We start from the raw sequence: 20,019 nt of genomic DNA, 5'->3' as shown, positions 1-20,019 counted from the left end.
TTTAGCAAGGTGACCCCGGTCATATTTTGAGGCATGAGTTGATTAAGCAGCTACCTAATCAGTACAATGTCATGCTCGAATTTTGTGAGAATTTTCTGAAATAAAAGACCTTAGGGATGTATAATATGACATTTGGACGGAAGCCAGGTGTTTATCTATTGAGGGTTTTATCCATATGTAGTGAAAATATGAGCTAATTACGAGAATTTGTGTGCAAAAAGATAAATTCTCGCTAATGGAATTGTAGTGTGTGCTACTTATATCGACATAAGTAGCATATAACGCTAGTCAGGAATAAAATGTCTGGCGGCAAAAGGTTGATAAGATCAAGAAGGGAAGAATAGGGACAGAAAGCAATTGGTACAGAAATGCAGGAACAATGGAATGTGAGACAATTATTAAACATTTTGCAAATGAAGTATTTGAAGTGTGAATTTTTTATTTTACTAAGTAGCTCTGTAATTTTGTGCTATATATAATCGACTGTCTTCACTTGTTTTCTCTTTCACTACAAAATGTTAGTAGAATTAAGTATTTGTAAAATTTAGGTCTGAAAAGTCACAGATTTATTACATGGTAGTGAACGAAAAATCGATATAGTTAAACAGTTGTTATAACTTGTAACCGCCAATTAGGGAGCAGCGAATTATCGATCGGACCAAGGGCGCGTAAAACACGTGCGACCAGTCTAGAGTCTTGATTGGTCCTGCTTTCCACCTAGCCCAGCCAGTTGAGTTCAGAACACCAATCCGGGCCTCTACAATATGAATCCTCATATTTCAAACATACTGAGTTTATATACCAATCAAACAGACCAATAAAATATGAAACAACATTTGTACAAGATTTGGCCAAATGTGGCTGTGAATGTAGGAGGTAGTTATTAATAGACAGGGAATAATTCAAGAATGGAAAATCGTATAATAACAGTTCATAAGTCAAAATAAAGCTTATATCAAGAGAGACATGAATATGAATAGTTTAGTTAATTGACAATTATACAACAAAAATATACGCAAAATATTGATCCATAAATAGATCCCAGAAAATGACCATTCATTATTCTTATCGGGACACAACAACAATTTGAAATATTGTGCACAATTTAACAGTTATCTTTTTACATATTTCATAAAACATTTGGATCTCTTGTCATTTAGTTTTGCTATCTGTCTTTAATTCATTTTGTAATTCAATGACTATTCTGATGAAAATCCATTCAATTCCTGTTTAATAATAATCATGTATGCACAAATCAAATAATGAAGACCAACATTGCCCTAGAAACATACAACTTCTCAGAACATACAGTGAATAAGTGAATAAATAAGAATAATAACTTGTGAATAAATATCGTGATAACAAAGAAATCATTCATAAGAAGTAAGAAAGTTATAATAGATTACATAATATATTGAAAAGGATAATAAAGTGAATAATGAATACAGTCGCTAACATCCATAAGATTATATACGAACTATCAATCACATGGTGAAGTATAAAAAACATATTGCCTAGTTGAATACTCAATGTTTTATTAACTTGAATTACTTGAACAGTAGTCGTATTGGGTACATGTTCTGATAATTTGTTGTTTGTAATTTTCTGTGTGAGATTTGTAAGTTTATTTCTTCTGATCGAGGATTTTGCTACACCGATGATATTTCGGATCGGAGTAGTTAGAACATCGTTCTGAACAGTACAATTTTTACTATTCTAGAAAAAGAAACAATGTAGCCATATGATTTACATTTCAAAGAAGTCATTGCTAATAAACAATATACGACTTGGTATGGTGGTAAATGTGGTTTCGGAAACATGGATTCTTCTAAACTTGAATTATTACTCAAGCAGCAGATGAAACTTATTTAGACGTTAACAGATACAAAGCTTACGTCTAATACTCAACCAAGTAATTCTAATCCTACTACTACCGCACCATTAGTTGATGGTATCGCTAACAGTATCTCCGAGTTTCATTACGATCTGGAATCCAATGTCACGTTTGATATGTGGTTTTGACGTTACTAAGACTTATTCAAATTTCACTTTGCTAACCAGGATGATGCTACCACAGCAGAAGTCCTCGGAAGAGATCCTGATGGGAAGGAAATTGTGGACAATCCACAGTCTGATGTGATCAAGAACCACACCATCTCAGACCAAATCTCAGAAGCTGCCAGCGTACGAGGCTGGATGCCCGGCGTTTGCTCGAGACTACAGAGCAAATCATGGTCCTTGGATCGAAGCACGTGTGGTCGGAAGACTAGGCCAAGTTATGTACGAGGTAAAGGTGGGAAGAGACACGTGGACTAGACACGGAAACCAACTACGGAAGCGGATAGCCCCAGACCGCCCATCAACAGGAGTAAATCTTCCCCTTGACATCCTGCTTGATACCTTCAACTTATAAGCAGCCCCACCACAAGAAGAAGCTCAACAACAAGCTGGTCTCCGTTTCAGAAGGTGGCCTCTCCGACATCGGCGAGCAACAGTCAAGATCCAAGTTGACCGCATGAAAGTACGCTATAAAAAGGGGAGGAGTGTTGGGGACGACAGATCCCCAAAACTTATGTTCTGTAATTTTATCTTTGTGGAGCTTGTATGCAGATGTATGCTTGGGCATTTATTACCACACACGCACATAGTCGATTGACGAACTTATCGATTAAATGTTTAGAAAACTTCCATGGCAATATCGATTATATATATTTGTATATATACGTTTTGAATTGTGTTTGTTGTGATCGCTCGTTTCTGGCTGTTTGCAAAATATACTTCTCATTCCAAGCTTGGACTTCTCCCTCTAGTTAGCGGGGCTGGGACACATCAATAGCTAGCTTACTGATCTTTGGTCACTGAGTCTTGCATCTCGTTTGTAGATCAAGCGAACTCATGACAGCTTCAAACCTAGCAATAAAGTGAATAATGAATACAGTCGCTGACATCCATAAGATTATATACGAACTATCAATTATATATTGAAGCATAAAAAACATATTGCCTAGTTGAATACTCAATGTTTTATTAACTTGAATTACTTGAACAGTAGTCGTATTGGGTACATGTTCTGATAATTTGTTGTTTGTAATTTTCTGTGTGAGATTTGTAAGTTTATTTCTTCTGATCGAGGATTTTGCTACACCGATGATATTTCGGATCGGAGTAGTTAGAACATCGTTCTGAACAGTACAATTTTTACTATTCTAGAAAAAGAAACAATGTAGCCATATGATTTACATTTCAAAGGAGTCATTGCTAATAAACAATATACGACTTGGTATGGTTGTAAATGTGAATTATTTTCTTTTTTGGTTAGCGTTTTTTTATCGAGTTTGATAAAACTAGAAAGTAAGGCCCAGGACAAAGTGGTTTGGGTAATGCTGATCGGCGGCCTATGCCTCATTGGCAGAAACAGGCGAAAGTAAGCAATGTTTGTAATCAGCGAGGAAACGTAGCGTGTCCACTACATGTTCTGTATTGAATCCTTGTTTGAGTACTACTTTAGTGAAGATTTCTAGAAGGCTTTTTATTTCACTGGATAGTAAGTGGAATTTGAATAGATGATATGCTATTATGTCTGTTAACTGTAGAATATGTTTCTAGACTGACCGCTGAACAAAAAGAGAATTGGAGATTGAAAATGATTGTAAATATAACTTGATTGTGGTGTATGTGCTGAGAATGTGGTCTAGAAACGTGATGGAAGTTGCTGGATCGATAGAAAGGCAATCAACGTGTCAAGGTCATTAGTGCTGGTCGGGCTTACAATAGATCGAGTCAGAGACACCAATCTATAGAGTAGATAACAGATCAATTTAGAAGTAGCATTCTGATTAGTGACTCGCCGCGTGATATTAGTCAGCAGGTTTCAAGATATCACAGTATGCTTACAAGCATTTTGAAGCACCTAAACGTCGTCAACTTCTTTATCTGAACTACATGATTTTCTACGAACACTGACACAAAGTATAGACACATAAAATTTTATAGAGTCAGTAAGTTATTCGTATTCCAATAGAACCAATTATAGGCTAACAATTTGACGAAACTAATTTCAAAGAATAACATAATACTTAATGGTACAATAGAGTAAAAGTCGAATCTCTTACCTGTATTTGACACTCTCCTTTCTTCCATATTCTCCCATAACTATCATGAGTATTAGTACACCTTCTTGTTCTTGGACACCAATAACATTTTGTAGCGAATGCACCTGGTTTGAGGCATTCACCGCATGATGTTTGATCAGAGCAAACTTGAACATGAAAAAAAAATTAGGTGTATTGATGAGGGATTTTTCTTTGAGAACACTTATTACAATAGTGTCAATATAAACTACATGAACTATTTACGAGACCTTGCAGTTCTTTTAAACTGGTACTTTGTCAATGGGTGTTTATTAGAACTTTAATTCTTATAATGTTTTGTGTGTGAATTATTTTTTTTTTGTTTTTTATGGATTTTTTAATTTTCTTTTTTTTCTTGTTTTTTATTTATTTATTTTTCAATTTCATTTTGTCTGTCTAATTTTTCAATAGTTGAGATCATGAGTCAATCGAAGATAGACTGCCTAAGAAAACCTGAAAGCACTGGACGGCCGTTTCTTCCTATTGTGGGACTCCTCAGATGTGCGCATCCATGATCCTGTCTCGCGAGATTCGAACCCAGTACCTATCAGTCTCGTGCGCGAGAGCTTAACCATTAGACCACTGAGCTGGCAGGCATGCAATGGTGTTAATGTTTAACTTCAACTAATCCACGAAATTGATCGACACATCTACCATTGTCTCCAGTGAGCTACCGTCTCACAAAAGACCTGGTTGAACTCCACTGGTCACTGCTGCTCACTAGAACTCCAGGATATACCTCTTGAAGCCAGTCACCAGTGAGAATATGTTGATTATTATCTAATTTCTGTTTATTTTTAAATATTCTTATATTGAGTTTAATTAATATCATCATTGTTTTATTCGCCTATATAACCTAAATATTATATTCATTCACAATATGTAGTTTACATGAGATAGTATTGTGCTACTGAATAAATAAGAAGACTGTTCGGTGAAGAAAATCTCTTTTCCACCAATTTCATTTACTTATAATGTACAATCGTGTAATCGTCTAGTAAAAAAGTGGTAAGTTGTGAATAATTTTCCATTAAATAGCTATTAAGCTGCTCGTTGATTTCGCCCAAAGTGGGAGTTTAACCTTCGCACAATTTCGAAATATAGGGTGACTAAATCGTTTTCATTAGACATCTTGAATGTCCACTTTTCAGAATTTTTGCTGCAGTATCACTTTCAAACTAGATGTTTATGGAGAGAGTCTTCTTTGCTGCTGTGGACACTCTTTCACGTTGTTGTTTCGGTTTCAGATTTTTTTCAATGAATATAGGTGGATAGTCAGTATTGATCAGTATCTACCTTAGTTTATCAATTTCGATATCGATCGTATCTTCCGTACAGATACGTTTAACCCATATACGGAGAGAATGGATTAGGTTTCTCTTTTCTTCCAGTGGGACCCAACTTTGAAAATTCATGTATTAACCATTCCATATTGGCTTTCTCTATTTTAACCTTTGCAGAGAACCGTCAGATCTTTTAACCAAAACATTTAAGAAGTGGAAATCTGAATCCGACTCTGACTCAGTCGTGAACTTAATTAGTTAATGACAGTTAATAAATACATCCACGATGTCGTTGACATTGATATTTTTGTCACAAACGTGTCGTCTTAGTAATCCTTTTATAGATAAAAGCTGTCAAGTGATGACCTTAGTATAGTGTTTTAGAGATTAGCTATAAAACGGTCAGCTAAAAGTGACTCGAGCAGTGACCCTATCGCTTTGCCGTCAGTTTATCTATAGAACTCAGAGTCAAATTTAAATTGACTGTCAAGAGTGCATCGGAGTAGTATTTCCTTTAAATAATGTACTATAACACCGATATCGAGTCTGTTGTTTTCAATATAGTCACATAGTAGGCAGTTTATTTCCGTTGGAGGTACATTTTTAAAAATAGAGGGTATATCTAGTGACGTCATTTTCTTTCCGGTTATGTTAACACTTGATAGTGCATCAAACAAATCACCAGTGGTTTATCTATCTAGTTGATTTCTGACTGATCGAAGAATTCCAGCTAGCTATTTGGTGATGGCATGATATGGCGAGTTACTCATATCTAGTACAGGACGTAGAGGGATATCTTTCTTATGTACATTAGGTAGGCCATATAGTCATGGAATAATGAATCCAGTTGGTCTAGGTTTTTCATTGAAGTTTCCATTGGTAATTGATTTGTTGTTTACTTCCTAAAAGATTTTTGTTAATTTCTGTTCACTTTGACTTGAAGCAACTTTTTAGACTTTTTCTTTTAGGAATTTGTTGGTATCAGAGAGAATACAAAATACTCTCAAAACATAGTTATTTCGATTCACGATGACAATCACGGCACCTTTATTTGGGTGACCCAGCACTACATCATTGTTTCGCAATAGATCCAATAGTTGAGATTTATATTCTTAGAAATAGCCATTTAGTTGTCAACCCTGTATTGATATATCGATTGCGGTAGTTTACAATGGTTGTTTTAAGTTGTTCGACTTTGTTAAATACAGGGATAAAGCCGTTTGTTTTATGGTAAATCAGGCTTTCAAAGTGAATTTTTGTGTTAAGTTTATTGAAACTTGTGGAAGTATCACATAATTTTGGACCTAGCGACAATACTAACTGAAATACTTACGCCTATTATCCGGCATGAAAGAGTATAGGTGGCCCACTAGCATTCTCCAACCAACTCTGTACTGAAAAATCCTTTCCAGTTCCTATTCATCCTTTTCATACATGCTTCCAATTCTCGGCGCCGTGTGTTCACTGGCCTACCTCTTTATCGTTTTCCTTCATGATTCCAAGTTGACGCTTGCCTAGTTATGCAGTTTAGTGATTTCCGTAGTGTATGTCTTATCCACTTAATTTCCAATTCAAATGGAAGCTGGTTTGTTCTCTACAACAGTAAACAGTTCCTGATGATATCCAGTCAACGGACATTGAGTATCTTGTGTAAACAGTTGTCTAGAAGTACTTGTATTGTTTTGATGATGGTTGTGGTAGTACTGCACGTTCCCGCTCCGTAGAGTAGAACTGTCTTGTGATCAAATTGTGGATAAAGTGATATTACTAAACTCTTTGTCCAATTTCTGACTCACAGCCATAACAACCAATTTGTAATTTTTATTGATTATTATTATTGTTTAAGTATCATTAATTAGGCGTTCACGCGCGAGACCAAACGTCTCGGGCTCGAGAACTGTGTGCGGGATCGTGGATACACAGTGCTGAGGAGTCCTATAATACGACGAAACGGTCGTCCAATGCTTCTAGGTTTTCATTGGCGGTCTAGCATTGATCCATTCGTAATATCAATCCAAACTCATTAATCTCCACAACCCAATACTTATAAGACAATTACTGACATTATTAAAATCTTAAATTTTCCAAACCTAATTTGAATACCTCATAAAAGTATGGTTCTGTCTTATTTGATACAATATTTATGTGACTGTAAAAAATATGGATGGAATAAAAACAAGGTTAAATAGAGTGATCACAGTTAATTATAAACAGTATTGTTGATAATTGACACTTCTGTACCAATAAGGTTTTCGGATCATGTACAGTTAGATGCAAAACTGCTCCCGAATGGCCTGGTACGGCCGAGAGTGGGGAGAGTCCGTTCTCCCTCTCAAAATGCTCTCACATGGCCACGCTTATATAGCCTCTGCCAGCGAAGTCATACTCATTGCCTTCTCGTGGCGGGGGTGTTGTTTACGAAATTGAGAGGAAGAAAAGCGAATGTTCGGCGTTTTAACCGGATTCCAAACCAATGGTGCACATGGGCTCCAGTATCCTGAGGGAACAAATGGCGTATGAACCAATTGTTGGTCACCGGATAATAGGGGACTGCATCGCCTCACGATTCTCCACTGCCTTGTGGATCAGACCTTCAGGTCGAAGGCTCGGAGTGTGGCTCCCTAAGAAAACCAGCTGCTTCGGTCTGTGCACCCGGGCAGTATCACAGCCTTCACACAAATCGAATGATTTATGTGGCGCATATCAACTTGGTGCCTCCTTGTACTAATGTTTATGTGTTTAAATAATAATAATAATAACATGCAAAACTACTTTTCATAATAATAATAACAATAATAATAGTAATAATAATTATTGTTATTACTACCATCAGTAACAGTAGTATGATTTGTGCTACTGATGTTAACAGATATAAGTAGTATTTATCATCAATCGAGAGTGGAATGCTTGGAGGCAGAAAGTTGAGGAAATCGAGAAGAGAAGGAGAACAGAGAATAATTGGTACGGAAACGAAGGAACAACAAATTCTGATATAATTGATGAATATTTTACAAATGAAGTATTTACTGTATGGTTCTCAGATTTGACCAAGAAATTCTGTAATCCACTTCTGTTCTCATTCCCTACAGTAGCGGTATTAGGGTTATTATTACTAACAAATTTCAGTATTATGTTTATCACGATATGAAATCCTCGGCACACAGTAGTTTAACAAATTTCTTTTACCAAAATGATTCCAATAGTCGATGATTACATACATGTGTATATGAAGTAAGTCAATGAACTGTCTAGAATTAAACGTTATTTTAATAAAGCAAAAGTCTGTACAACTTTTAGTTAGAAACATGTTTGAGAATACAGACTATTGTCTAGCTCAACTCTTACAACCTGTTCTACACGTAGTGTCTTTACAACATAAAGTATTGTAGAAGTTTTATACTTTAGCTTGCGTGCATGGATTCTAATGTATTGACATCTCGTTCTACTAGAAGATATACATGGAGAAAGACATAAATGAAGTTGAGGGTTGATATCTGACAACACCTTCCAGCAGTTTTCAAGATTTTAGATGTCTATCCACAACTATATTATTAATGACCTCAAAAGAATTGCGATACACCTTGCTAACTGCCTTTAGCACTCTTCACAATACAGATAAATCTTATCTGAAAAGCCCGAGAAAGGATAATGGAGAACAGTAAAGTATAATGGGTAATATTCAAGAATCGACAAATCGTTAAGGTAAATGTCAAATAATCCCAAAATTATGCAGCCGTTTTATATAGTAAGTCATACGGAAAATTTTCTTCGATAACAATAAAATATGAGAAGACCTTTGACGCTATTTTTACTACATAATCTCTAATGATACAAAGTCTATGTGATTCCAACAAGGTGCTTAAGTACTATTCATGTATCAGGTTGAGATTAACAGTTTGATATTTAAAAGGATTGATTGTGAAACAAGAATTCATTTATTGTAACGGGATATGAAGAAGAAGAAGAAGAAAAAATCAGAACTAAACCATGGAGTACGTTTACGAGTTACATACATCCTTACATTAATGATGAAAACTTAATTTTAATAGACATTCAAACGAATGTAGGAAAATCAATTACATTTTGTTCACCTAGTGATAAAGACGAAGCTATAATCACGTAATTAAAAATCAATAATTCGTTTTAACTCCACCTACTTGGATCTGGTATAAACTCCATCAAGGTGTTCGACTTTATCAAGAATGCAGGAACTTTTATCGCAGTGTTTTTGTAATAAGGTGAATAGGCATTATCTATAAAAAAAAGTCAAACAAGCACAATAATATGAATATGAATTACTACAGTTTAAAGAAGGAATTCACCAGGAAATGTAAGTCACTTTAAAACTTATAGTTGAATATTCAATTGTGAAGGATTCATAAATAAATTTTCATAGTTTGATTACATCTTTGCATATCATCACTAGGTATTTTTAGCAACTATCATATGTGTAACAAACAAATTGGTGGCAGTCGGCACAGGACAGACTTGAATGTAGAGTGCTGATAGGCGGCCTATGCTTCCCAAAGAGGAGTAACAGACGTGCGTAAGTAAGTAAAGTAATCATAGTCATGTCTTTCATTTCGTGTAAAATACCATCTGATATAATAAGACACAAATAAAATTAGGTAGAACTAAAGTATGAGAGTGATCTTGATTAATTTAAGAATGATTCTATGAAACATCATCTAACGCAGTCAGTCAGTCAGCTACAACGTAGGACCAGGCAAATATATGCATCGGTCCAAGTTCCCATACCTCGTAAACACAACAAGATTAACACCGGATTCATAAAAGTAGTTAATTCAGAGGTGGTAATATATAAAAGAAAGATTGCATATAGAGATATAGTACAAGAAGAAAGAATTAGTTCATAGAAGGAAAGATATGAAGCGATTTTAATCTCTTAGTTTAAGGGAAGACAGAGAGTGTATACACCTACGCCATTGTGGTCGATTCTGAGCCATGTCACACAGAGTCTTAAACCATTGGTTACGACAGTCACGCGGACCTCAACCAAGTAGTCTAGTAGTATCTACCAACATGACTCAGACTACCAGTTAGTGGCTTCAAGCACTGATGCCACGTCTTGGTTTGGCAGCCCCTAACTTTCTTCCAACCATCTCCAACACAGGTTAACATTGCACGTCGTGGTAATCGGTGTTCAAGCATACGTAACACGTGGCTCAACCATCTCAGTCGATGAGGATTTACAACCTCATCAATTAATTTACCATCATTCCCTAATAGCCTTTGTCGAATCTCACTATTACTTACCCGGTGATCCCAGCAGACGCCAGCAATATTTCTAAGGCATCTGTGATCAAATACTAATAACTTACGAGTATTGAAACTGATCAATTACAGTCCTAAAACAACAATTAAACATTACCATGTAAATTTTATTCTCCAATCCTTCGAAAATGATTTCTAGCTTTTATTACTTACTTATTTAAGCCTGTTACTCCTCATGAAGGAGCATAGGCCGCTCACCAGCATTCTCCATCCAAACCTGTTCTGGGTAATCCTTTCTAGCTCCTTCCAGTTGTTATTCATCCTTTTCATATCTGCTTCTATTATCCGACGTAATATGTTCTTTGGCCTTCCTCTTTTCCGCTTCCCATCAGGATTCCAAGTCAGGGCTTGCATCGTGATGCAGATTGATGATTTGCGTAATGTATGTCCTATCCATTTCCATCGTCTTTTTCTAATTTCTTCTTCAGCTAGAAGTTGGTTTGTTCTCTCCCACAAAAGGCTGTTACTGATGGTATCTGGCCAATGGATGTTGAGTATCATGCGTAGACAACTATTTATAAATACTTGTACCTTCTTGATGGTGGTTGTTGTAGTTCTCCAAGTTCTAGCTCCGTACAGTAGAACTGCCTTGACGTTCGTATTGAAGATCCTCACTTTGATATTGTATACATATATAAATATAAAGATTTTGAAGAAACTTTTTCAGATTTCATCTACTTAGAGTTCTCTAATGGATTTAACATAAAGGATTGAATAAAATTATCATCAATATTCCATTGATTCTGTTATATGAAATTCAACCTACTTTGAATTTTCGTTGGATAATATATAGTACTTCCAGGCATAGATTCTTCTGTTTCATTAAATGTTCCATTCGGTATCTGATAAATAGCAATATATAAACAATGAATTATAAGAAATGAATTAATAACTGAAAATTTTAACACAAATGAATGATCAGTGACATAGTAAAATTAGTTTAAACCATTAAAATAGAAAATAATGCGTTTTACAACGGTTAATTGGAAATACGTTTAACCTTGACCGTATAGAACATTTCATTTTCATGGTTGGATTCATGAATCGATTTAAGCTAGAACACCATGGTAAACCTGGAAGTATTCGTCGGCCGATTCGTCGTAATATAGAACTCCTCAGCAACGCATGTCCACCATCCCGTTTCGTGAGACTCGAACCCAGGACTTATCAGTCTCACTCGCGCTTGCTTAACCCTTATACTATTGAGCCAGCATCCAACGGTGTTAATGTCTAGCTTGAACCATCCCACGAAATTGCATCACCGTCCATTATTGTCTTCAATGATATACCATCTCACAACAGACTCGGTTGAACTCCACTAATCACAGCTTCTCACTAAAACTGAAAGAACTCCTTCACGAAGCTAGTCATTAATGAGTACGCGAGACCGAAGACCTTTGGGTTCCAATCTCGCCGAGTAGGATCGTAGATGCACACTGATGAGGGGTCCGAGACGAAGACGAAACAGCCGCTCAATGTTTTCAGGTTTTCACTGATAGTCTAACGTCAATTAGTTCATGATGTCAATCAAAAACTTAACCTCATACTGATAATAATTGTTTCATAAAAATCAAAACAAAAAAAGAAAGAAAAGAATTATGAATGGGACAAATTTGTATGCCAATCAAGTTAGATTCACCTTAGTTACATAATACAGTAACTATGACACAATTAATCATTAATAAACAGAGATGAACTCAGTTTTTATTAAAAAGAATTTATATTCATTAATACACTCCACATATTATTGTTTATATATTATGAGTATCATATGATACATTAAGACCTTAATTCATTGAACTAGGCTTTTTGATTTTAATGACAGTTTATAAATGTCATTAGATGTTAATTAACCTTTAGTAATAAAAAAGCAAATAAATAAACAAAAATAAACATTAGTGACATTCATTATGGAATTAGAAAAGAAGGCCCAGGATAGAGTGGGTTGGAGAATGCTGGTCGGCAGCATTAGGAGTAACAGGCGTAGGTAAGTAAGTATGCAAGTGACATTCATTATAAGTTTGCCAAAACAACAAAATCTTTTTTTTGTTTTTTCTTTTATTTATTGTACCTGTTTACACAGTTTATTATTTTTGTTTGTTTTACCATTTTTTTTACACTTTTACAATTATCTTCATAGGATTATGAATTGGTAATTATTATAACACTTTTTATTATTCTTTTGTTAATAGTGATCAAAAGGACAATTATTTTCATCTTATTACTTCATGGATTGGTTGTGGTCTAGTGGTTAAGTGCTTGCGCGCGAAACCAGTAGGTCCTGGGTTTGAATCTTGTAGGGGGCAAGATCGTGAATGCGCACTGCTGAGGAGGAGTCCTATACTAAGACGAAACGGACGTCCAGTGCTTTCAGGTTTTCCATGGTAGTCTAGTTCCAATTGACTGATGATTTCAACCAGTGAAACGTATTACTTCACTACATCAGAAGCCTCCATCAAAATCATTATATACAATCAGAAGAATTGGCTCAATAGGAATGTAAGTGAAAAACTTATGTACATCAGAGGTTATTGGTAACCAACATTTTAACCCTAACTTTTGAGTACAAACATACTATGCTCGTGGTTGCGCATTGTTGAGGAATCACATACTAGAACAAAATAACAATACAGTGCTTCCAGGTTTTTCATGGTGGTCTAGCTTCAATCGATTCATGAATTTAACCATTAAATTATTATAATATCCATAAAACGTCTATCTGATTATACTATGCTTAGTTACTCATTTTCCATGTTCTTAATCTCCTTTTCTATATCATATGATCTATCATTTTAATTTTATTCTATTCTTCCTACTAACTTATAATTACATTCATAACAGTTAATCAATAATTATTACAATATTTAATTATCCCAATCAGTGATGGATAATGGTTAGCAGTGGAATCCAGTTTGACTCGCGTTTCGTCCTACCTGGAACTCGTCAACTGGATGTACCTGCATCTCAGAGTTGATGTACACTGTGCAACTCGAACCCAGTATCGTTTACTTCAAACTCTGTCTACTTAGCTACTGAGTCCTGATAGCCACTTGCTTGTGTATTGGGACTGAACTTTCAAATTCACTTGGTATTGTTTACTTGAATCTTTCCACTGTTATTTAGGACTGCTTTTGACCAGTTTTTCGTTAGCATATGTGTATCCTATGCGGACTGCCTCGATATTGCCTTAAGTCAAAACCATTATAAGCAAAGATGGATGGTGGATAGCGGTGGAAGATTCAAGTTAACAATACCAAGTGAAGTTAATATTACTGAACGTTTAGCAGAGGTATTTCCAGGAGTTCTAGCGAGAAGCCGTAATCCATGGTGGTCAACCAGCTCTATTGTGAGATAGTAACTTACTGAAGACAAAGATGGACAGTGGCTCAATTTCGTGCATTAATTGAAATTAGACATTAACACTGTTGAATACTGGCTCACTGACCTAGAGTTTAAGCCTTCGCGCACGAGACCGATAGGTCTTGAGTTCGAATCCAGCGAGCGGGAACGTGGATGAGCACTGCTGAGGATTTGCACACCACGACCAAACGGTCGTTCAGTGTTTCCAGGTTTTCCATGATCACTCATAAATTCAATTATTAAGTTACTAAAATCCCCATTCTGATAACTCTCTGTCACACACCAATGTTATTGTCAAGCTTAAATTTTGCAGAAAATTATGGTAAATGATTCTAATTTTCTTATTAAAGGAAATAAAATATTTCAATAATTAGTCAACTTACTGTTTCAAAGAAAATCGATATGTTCCCATTAACATGTATTGTGCATGTTATTTGTGCTGAAAATTATAAAAAAATTGATATATCACTACTAATAACTCTGCTTTCGTTTGGGCACCCCGGCAGTATCACAGTCCTTACACAAAGCAAATGAGATTTGTGCGGCGCATATGTATCTGATGCCCCCTTGTACCAATATCTGTGTGTTCAAAATAGATAAATATATAACTACTAATAACTGTTATATCCTAACGAAGATTAAATTGTGGGTAGTTTTGGGATCTGTTTATGGACTGTTATCATACATTTATATTTTTATTGTCAGTCAGTAACAGTGAAGAACTTTGTACGTACGTACATCAGTTCGAGTTGTCGCACCACACTAGCAAAGAGATGCAGTTGTCGATTCAAATCCCATAGTGCTAGAGGTAATAAAAGTATAAACAGTAATCGGAAACAGTAGGGTTTGAAGATGTTATTCAAGAAGTATAATACAGTGAAATAAATTCTTATTGTATCACTGTTCCGTAACTAGATTATATATATATTCATATTTCTTTTATTATAAGCTTCCATTTGACCCGTTGACTCCTATTATGCGATCTGCTATTCTTTAGTTACAGTATCTCACATACATAGCCACTTTTTGTCTTGATCCTATTATAATTGTTATATTATATTATAGTATGATATATTCAGATTTTGAGATGGTGGAGACGAACTTAAGGTCAATAAGAACCAATCAACATCGAGGTGCACAGAACAAGCTTTGAAACACATATGGAGAAATTCAAACACTTCACTTCTAACTGAAGTTTGTGTTGATGATGTCGTTCAGAAGAACGATCAAAGCTCCACGACCAAACCATTCAGCTCAGAGAACAAAACTCCACCAAAATATTCAGGTTTGCTTGTCTATAATCAAAGTATATCTGAAATATATGATTCATATAATAGAAGCTGATAATCGCTATTTTGGATTCAACAGGTAGAGTATGAGTAAGAGCATGACCAATAAAGACTCTAGGCTTTTTATATCATCAGTTAACAAATTATTAATTTGGCACAATGTTAAAAGTTTATTAGTTGTGTTCTCATTATCATTACTAGGTTATATGTCATAACAATAATCGGAAGTCATCAGTTCATTATATAGTTAATATCTTCTTAATCCATTCATTATTTTCATGGATATTCTATTTGAATCTTTCAAGTCATATTAATAATAATAGAGCATTCCAAGCATTCAAATCAATATGATACTTATTTAGCCTATAACTGAAGTGAATATATAATAGAAATATTTTCTAGAATATTTTAGTAAACTATTTTGGCGTACGATTATCCGGTTATATAGACTAGTAACCAAATTATAAAACTGATTGATAGAATTCAGTCGGTAATATGAACTAGACAAAAATGAGACCTGAAGTGTTACTTAGGTAGTCATTATTCAGTGTAAAATATTTCAGTTATATAAAGGGTTTATTCAATACAGAAAAATATATCAGAAGGGATTTTCTGGAGATTGTAGTAATTTCACTGATTGAAATCATGTGTCAATTGAAGCTAGACCACCATGGAAAACCTGGAAGCACTGGATGGCCGTTTCTTCCTATAGTAAGACTCCTCCTCAGCAGTGCTCATTCACGACCACGCCTCGCGAGATCTGAACCCAGGACCTATCAGTATCACGTCAGGCACTTAACCAACTAGACCACTGATCCGGCATCCAACAGTGTTGATGTCCAACTTCAACTCATCCACGAAATTGAGCGACACATCCACCACTGTCATCAGTCAGTTACTATCTCACAAGTGACCCGATTGAAATATATAGATATTAGTCAGTACATTAAACAGTCAAATTGGTTATCATTTATTCAAATTGTCATTATCTTGAACATTTCGGACAAGCCTGCTAAGAAGTGCCAAGTAGGTTGAAACTTTCACATCATACTCATAACACACATAAACACACACACCATATATATATGTAAAGTGTACCCAAGAATATTACATACCACGTTCTTTCATTTCTTTTCCATGTGCATTGTAAATGTTAAGATTAGGCCATCTTACCGTTAGAAACTTATCTATAAATGCCATAAAATTGAATCGGATTATTAGTAATTCATAGAAGAAAAAAATTAATATTAGAAGGGGTTTTGTGGATATTATAGTAATTTTAATAGTTGAGATCATGAGTCAATTTTTATGACATAGTAACTCACTGAAGACAATGGTGGATGTGTTGCTCAATTTCGTGGATTGTTTGAAGTTAGACATGAACACTGTTGGATGATGGCCGACTTAGTGGTCTAGTGGTTATTCGTTCATGCCCGCGACTGACATGTCCTGGATTCGAATCTCACGAGGTAGGATCGTGGATGAACGATGTTGACGAGTCCCATACTAGCACGAAACGGTTATCCAATGCTTCCAGGTTTCACATGGTAGTCTAGCTTCGATTGATTCATGATCTCAACTATTGAGAAGATTAACTTTACAACTTTATTCATAAATTTAATCGTTCCTAATTATTTACTATGGATATGACTGTTCGACGCCAAAAAAACGTACATTTTACCCCAATTACGTATAAAAATATATAAAGTTTTCCACTAAACAATAATTATATCCAACGACTTCTGTCTTCTCCTAAACTAAGAGATTAAAATTGCTTCACAACTTTCTTTCTATGAACTAATTCTTTCTTCCTGTACTATGTCTTTATATGCAATCTTTCTTTTATATATTACCACCACTGAGTTAACTCCTTCTATGAATCCGGTGTTAATCTTGTTGTGTTAATGAAGTATGGGAACTTGGACCGATGCATATATTTGCCTGGTCCTACGTTGTAGCTGACTGACTGAATGATATTCGATGACTAAAGTTATTCTAAACTAATTAAACTTTCAATAGTGAATAACTCACCATTATGAATAATATCCACTTGACCCGTTTTCCAAACTCCATAAAATACTTTAATGCTTCCGGATAATTTTCCAAAATTTGACTCCACAATATTTATAATACCTTGAATTAATGTAAAGCAAAATAAATAAATAAATCCTAATGTTTAATAAATGTGTTGTATGTGTTAGAAATAGATAATCCATGTCGGGTAGAGACAGGTATCTACCTCCATACAATCGAAGATTGTCGCGTAATTTTGTGGATTGGTTAAAGTTAGACGTTAACACCATTGGATGCTGGCTCAGTGATCTAGTTGTTTAGCCCTCGCGCTCGAGACTGAAGGCTCTAGAGGTTCGAATCCCGCGAGCGAGATTGTGGATACGCACTGTTGAGAAGTCTCACCATAGAACGAAACGACCGTTCAATACTTCCTGGTTTACAATGGTGGTTTAACAAAATGTTGTATGTGCTAGAAATAGTTCAGTGGAAGCTATCATAATGATTCTTAATTTTAATCAAGCACAAGAATTTAAGACTGACTATTGATTAAGAATAGACTGATAGTTAAATGAATCAGTTCTTCAGTTCATACAACTTTTTTTCAGTCTAGTTCAATCCTTTATTCATAAAGGTCAATAAGAATCACCATCGATAACCTGTAGGCGCTGGATGGACATTTTATCTTAATATGGGACTCCACAGCGCATTCAAGCAGTTACTTACTGATAACAATGAAAGATGGTTGTTCAAAGTCATGCACTGATTCGAGTTAAACATTAACACTATTGGATTTCGGTCCACTAGTTTAGAGTTAAACTTCTCACGTTCCAAAACAGAGGTCCTGAGTTCGATTCCTGTATGTATGTCATAAATGCTCGTTGTTTTAAAGTCCCATTCTAGGATGAAACAGTCATTCAATGCTTCCATGTTTTAGGTGCTAGCCTAATATTAAACTGAAAATGATTTAACTATCTAAGAGTTATATTAGCTTTCATGTAGTAAGAAAAAACTATTCATCTTAAAATTTACACCAACTACATTCACTTGATATTGTTTTGATTGGATCTTCCCATTTAGATTTAAGACTGCAATTGATCAGTCTGTTATTGACATATGTGCATATTGTGCGTATGCCTCGATATTGCCTTACTTCCCAAGCTTTATAAGCAAAGATGGATAGTGACCTAGATGTAGGTATATCCGGCTGACGAGTCTCAAATAGGACAAAACGTGCGTCCTATATTCCACTGTTAGCCAATATCCATCTTTGTTTACACCAACTACGTTTGGCAACTGGTTACAAATAAATTCAATAGTTTAGTTTAACACTGGCACCATTGTTTTTTGTTTTGGTTTTTTTTTGAAGTTAACTAAAACTATTTTCACTATGAAATACTATGATAATCATGTTAAATAATAATAATAATGAAGGTATTTCTCTAACTTTATAAATTGACAAGTCATCTGATGACACGTTTTATTAATTAAGCAAGTTTCATTTGGTTAGATCCGTTTGAATGTTTAAGACATTTTAATTTATAAAACTTTTCATTGAATATTTAAGAAGGCTTACTTGTAAGTAGTAATTAACAATGAATACTAAGTGAATATAACTCCTTCTATAACTCTTCTAAAGTTACTACCAGTCTTAAACCCAGGTAAAGGAGGAGGAGGAGTGTCGGGTATGAGAGTCGGTAATCCCATACCATAAAAGAATGGTGGATAAGATTTGTAACTCAAGAGGATGATTTTGATGGAGTTTTGTTCTATGAGCTGGATTGAATGATGAAAGCTCCACGACCAAACCATTCAGCCCATATGTTTATGTGATAATTTATATTATAAAAGGACTTTTAGTTAAGCAGATTTTACAATTCGTTGTTACAATAAATAAGTCTAAACGAATTTGATCTATTCTCTGTATAAAAGAATTACTAAGGGAATACAAAGAAATAAAGTATAGCCTTATGCATTGAGATTGTATTTAGTATCATATATAATTAGATAGTTTTTATACACATTGCAACAATCAAGTCTGATCACGAAAACTTAAAACTCATAATGTATAATTAGCTCATCAACTGGCTAGCGATAATGATAAAATGACATATCTAATTCACTAGTCGAATTCATGAGTCACTTGAAGCTAGATCACTATGGAAAACCTGGAAGCAGTGAACTGCCATTTCATCCCAGTATGAGACTCTTCAGCATTCCACAACCAATAATCCGCCCCGCGAGTGTCGGACCCAGGACCTATCAGTCCTTATAAATGACTGCATTGGGAATACAATTTCAAGACCACAAGAGTATTTTCTATTTAGCAACAGAATATTGTCATCATTCCCTAAAGAGATTTCATAATTCACTGACTGATAAGTACAATCTCAATTTAAAATACATTATAATTTCAATCGTTGAAATGATGTGTCAATTGATGCTAGACCACCATGGGAAACCTGGAAGCACTGGGTTGCCGTTTCGTCCTATTATAGTACTCCTCAATAGTGTACATCCACGACCACACTTCACGACAGTCGAACCCAGTACCTATCAGTCTCGCGCGTGAACGCTTAACTATTAGACCACTGAGTCAGCTGGCATTCAACAGCGTTAATGTCTAATTTTAACCAATCCACAAAATTGCGT

General features: G+C 35.1%; 1 protein-coding gene across 1 annotated transcript; it reads right to left on the bottom strand.

Moving 5' to 3' along the window:
- Positions 1-203: 203 nt before the first annotated feature.
- MS3_00000972 (uncharacterized protein) lies at positions 204-18,039 on the bottom strand. Its single transcript, XM_051208532.1, has 8 exons — positions 17,389-18,039; positions 16,473-16,544; positions 14,452-14,507; positions 11,475-11,550; positions 9,571-9,666; positions 4,113-4,258; positions 3,042-3,206; positions 204-1,716 (listed from the first exon to the last, which is right to left on the bottom strand). Exons 2-8 carry the CDS (start codon positions 16,483-16,485, stop codon positions 1,393-1,395), a joined length of 876 nt encoding a protein of 291 aa, XP_051075538.1. The 5' UTR covers positions 16,486-16,544; positions 17,389-18,039; the 3' UTR covers positions 204-1,392.
- Between the last annotated feature and the right edge of the window lie 1,980 nt (positions 18,040-20,019).

The sequence above is a fragment of the Schistosoma haematobium genome, chromosome 1 (assembly GCF_000699445.3).
Source record: "Schistosoma haematobium chromosome 1, whole genome shotgun sequence".
In the NCBI taxonomy this organism is placed as follows: domain Eukaryota; kingdom Metazoa; phylum Platyhelminthes; class Trematoda; order Strigeidida; family Schistosomatidae; genus Schistosoma; species Schistosoma haematobium.
Note: the sequence above shows the minus strand (reverse complement) of the source record. Positions and strands in the feature narration are given on the sequence as shown.

Excerpts from the sequence above, each read along its gene's own strand:
- MS3_00000972 (XM_051208532.1), bottom strand. Across the intron at positions 4,259-9,570 it reads GGAGTTTATACCAGATCCAA|TTTGCTCTGATCAAACATCA; the intron begins GTAGGTGGAGTT and ends TTCATGTTCAAG. Across the intron at positions 1,717-3,041 it reads CCAATACGACTACTGTTCAA|AATAGTAAAAATTGTACTGT; the intron begins GTAATTCAAGTT and ends TTCTTTTTCTAG.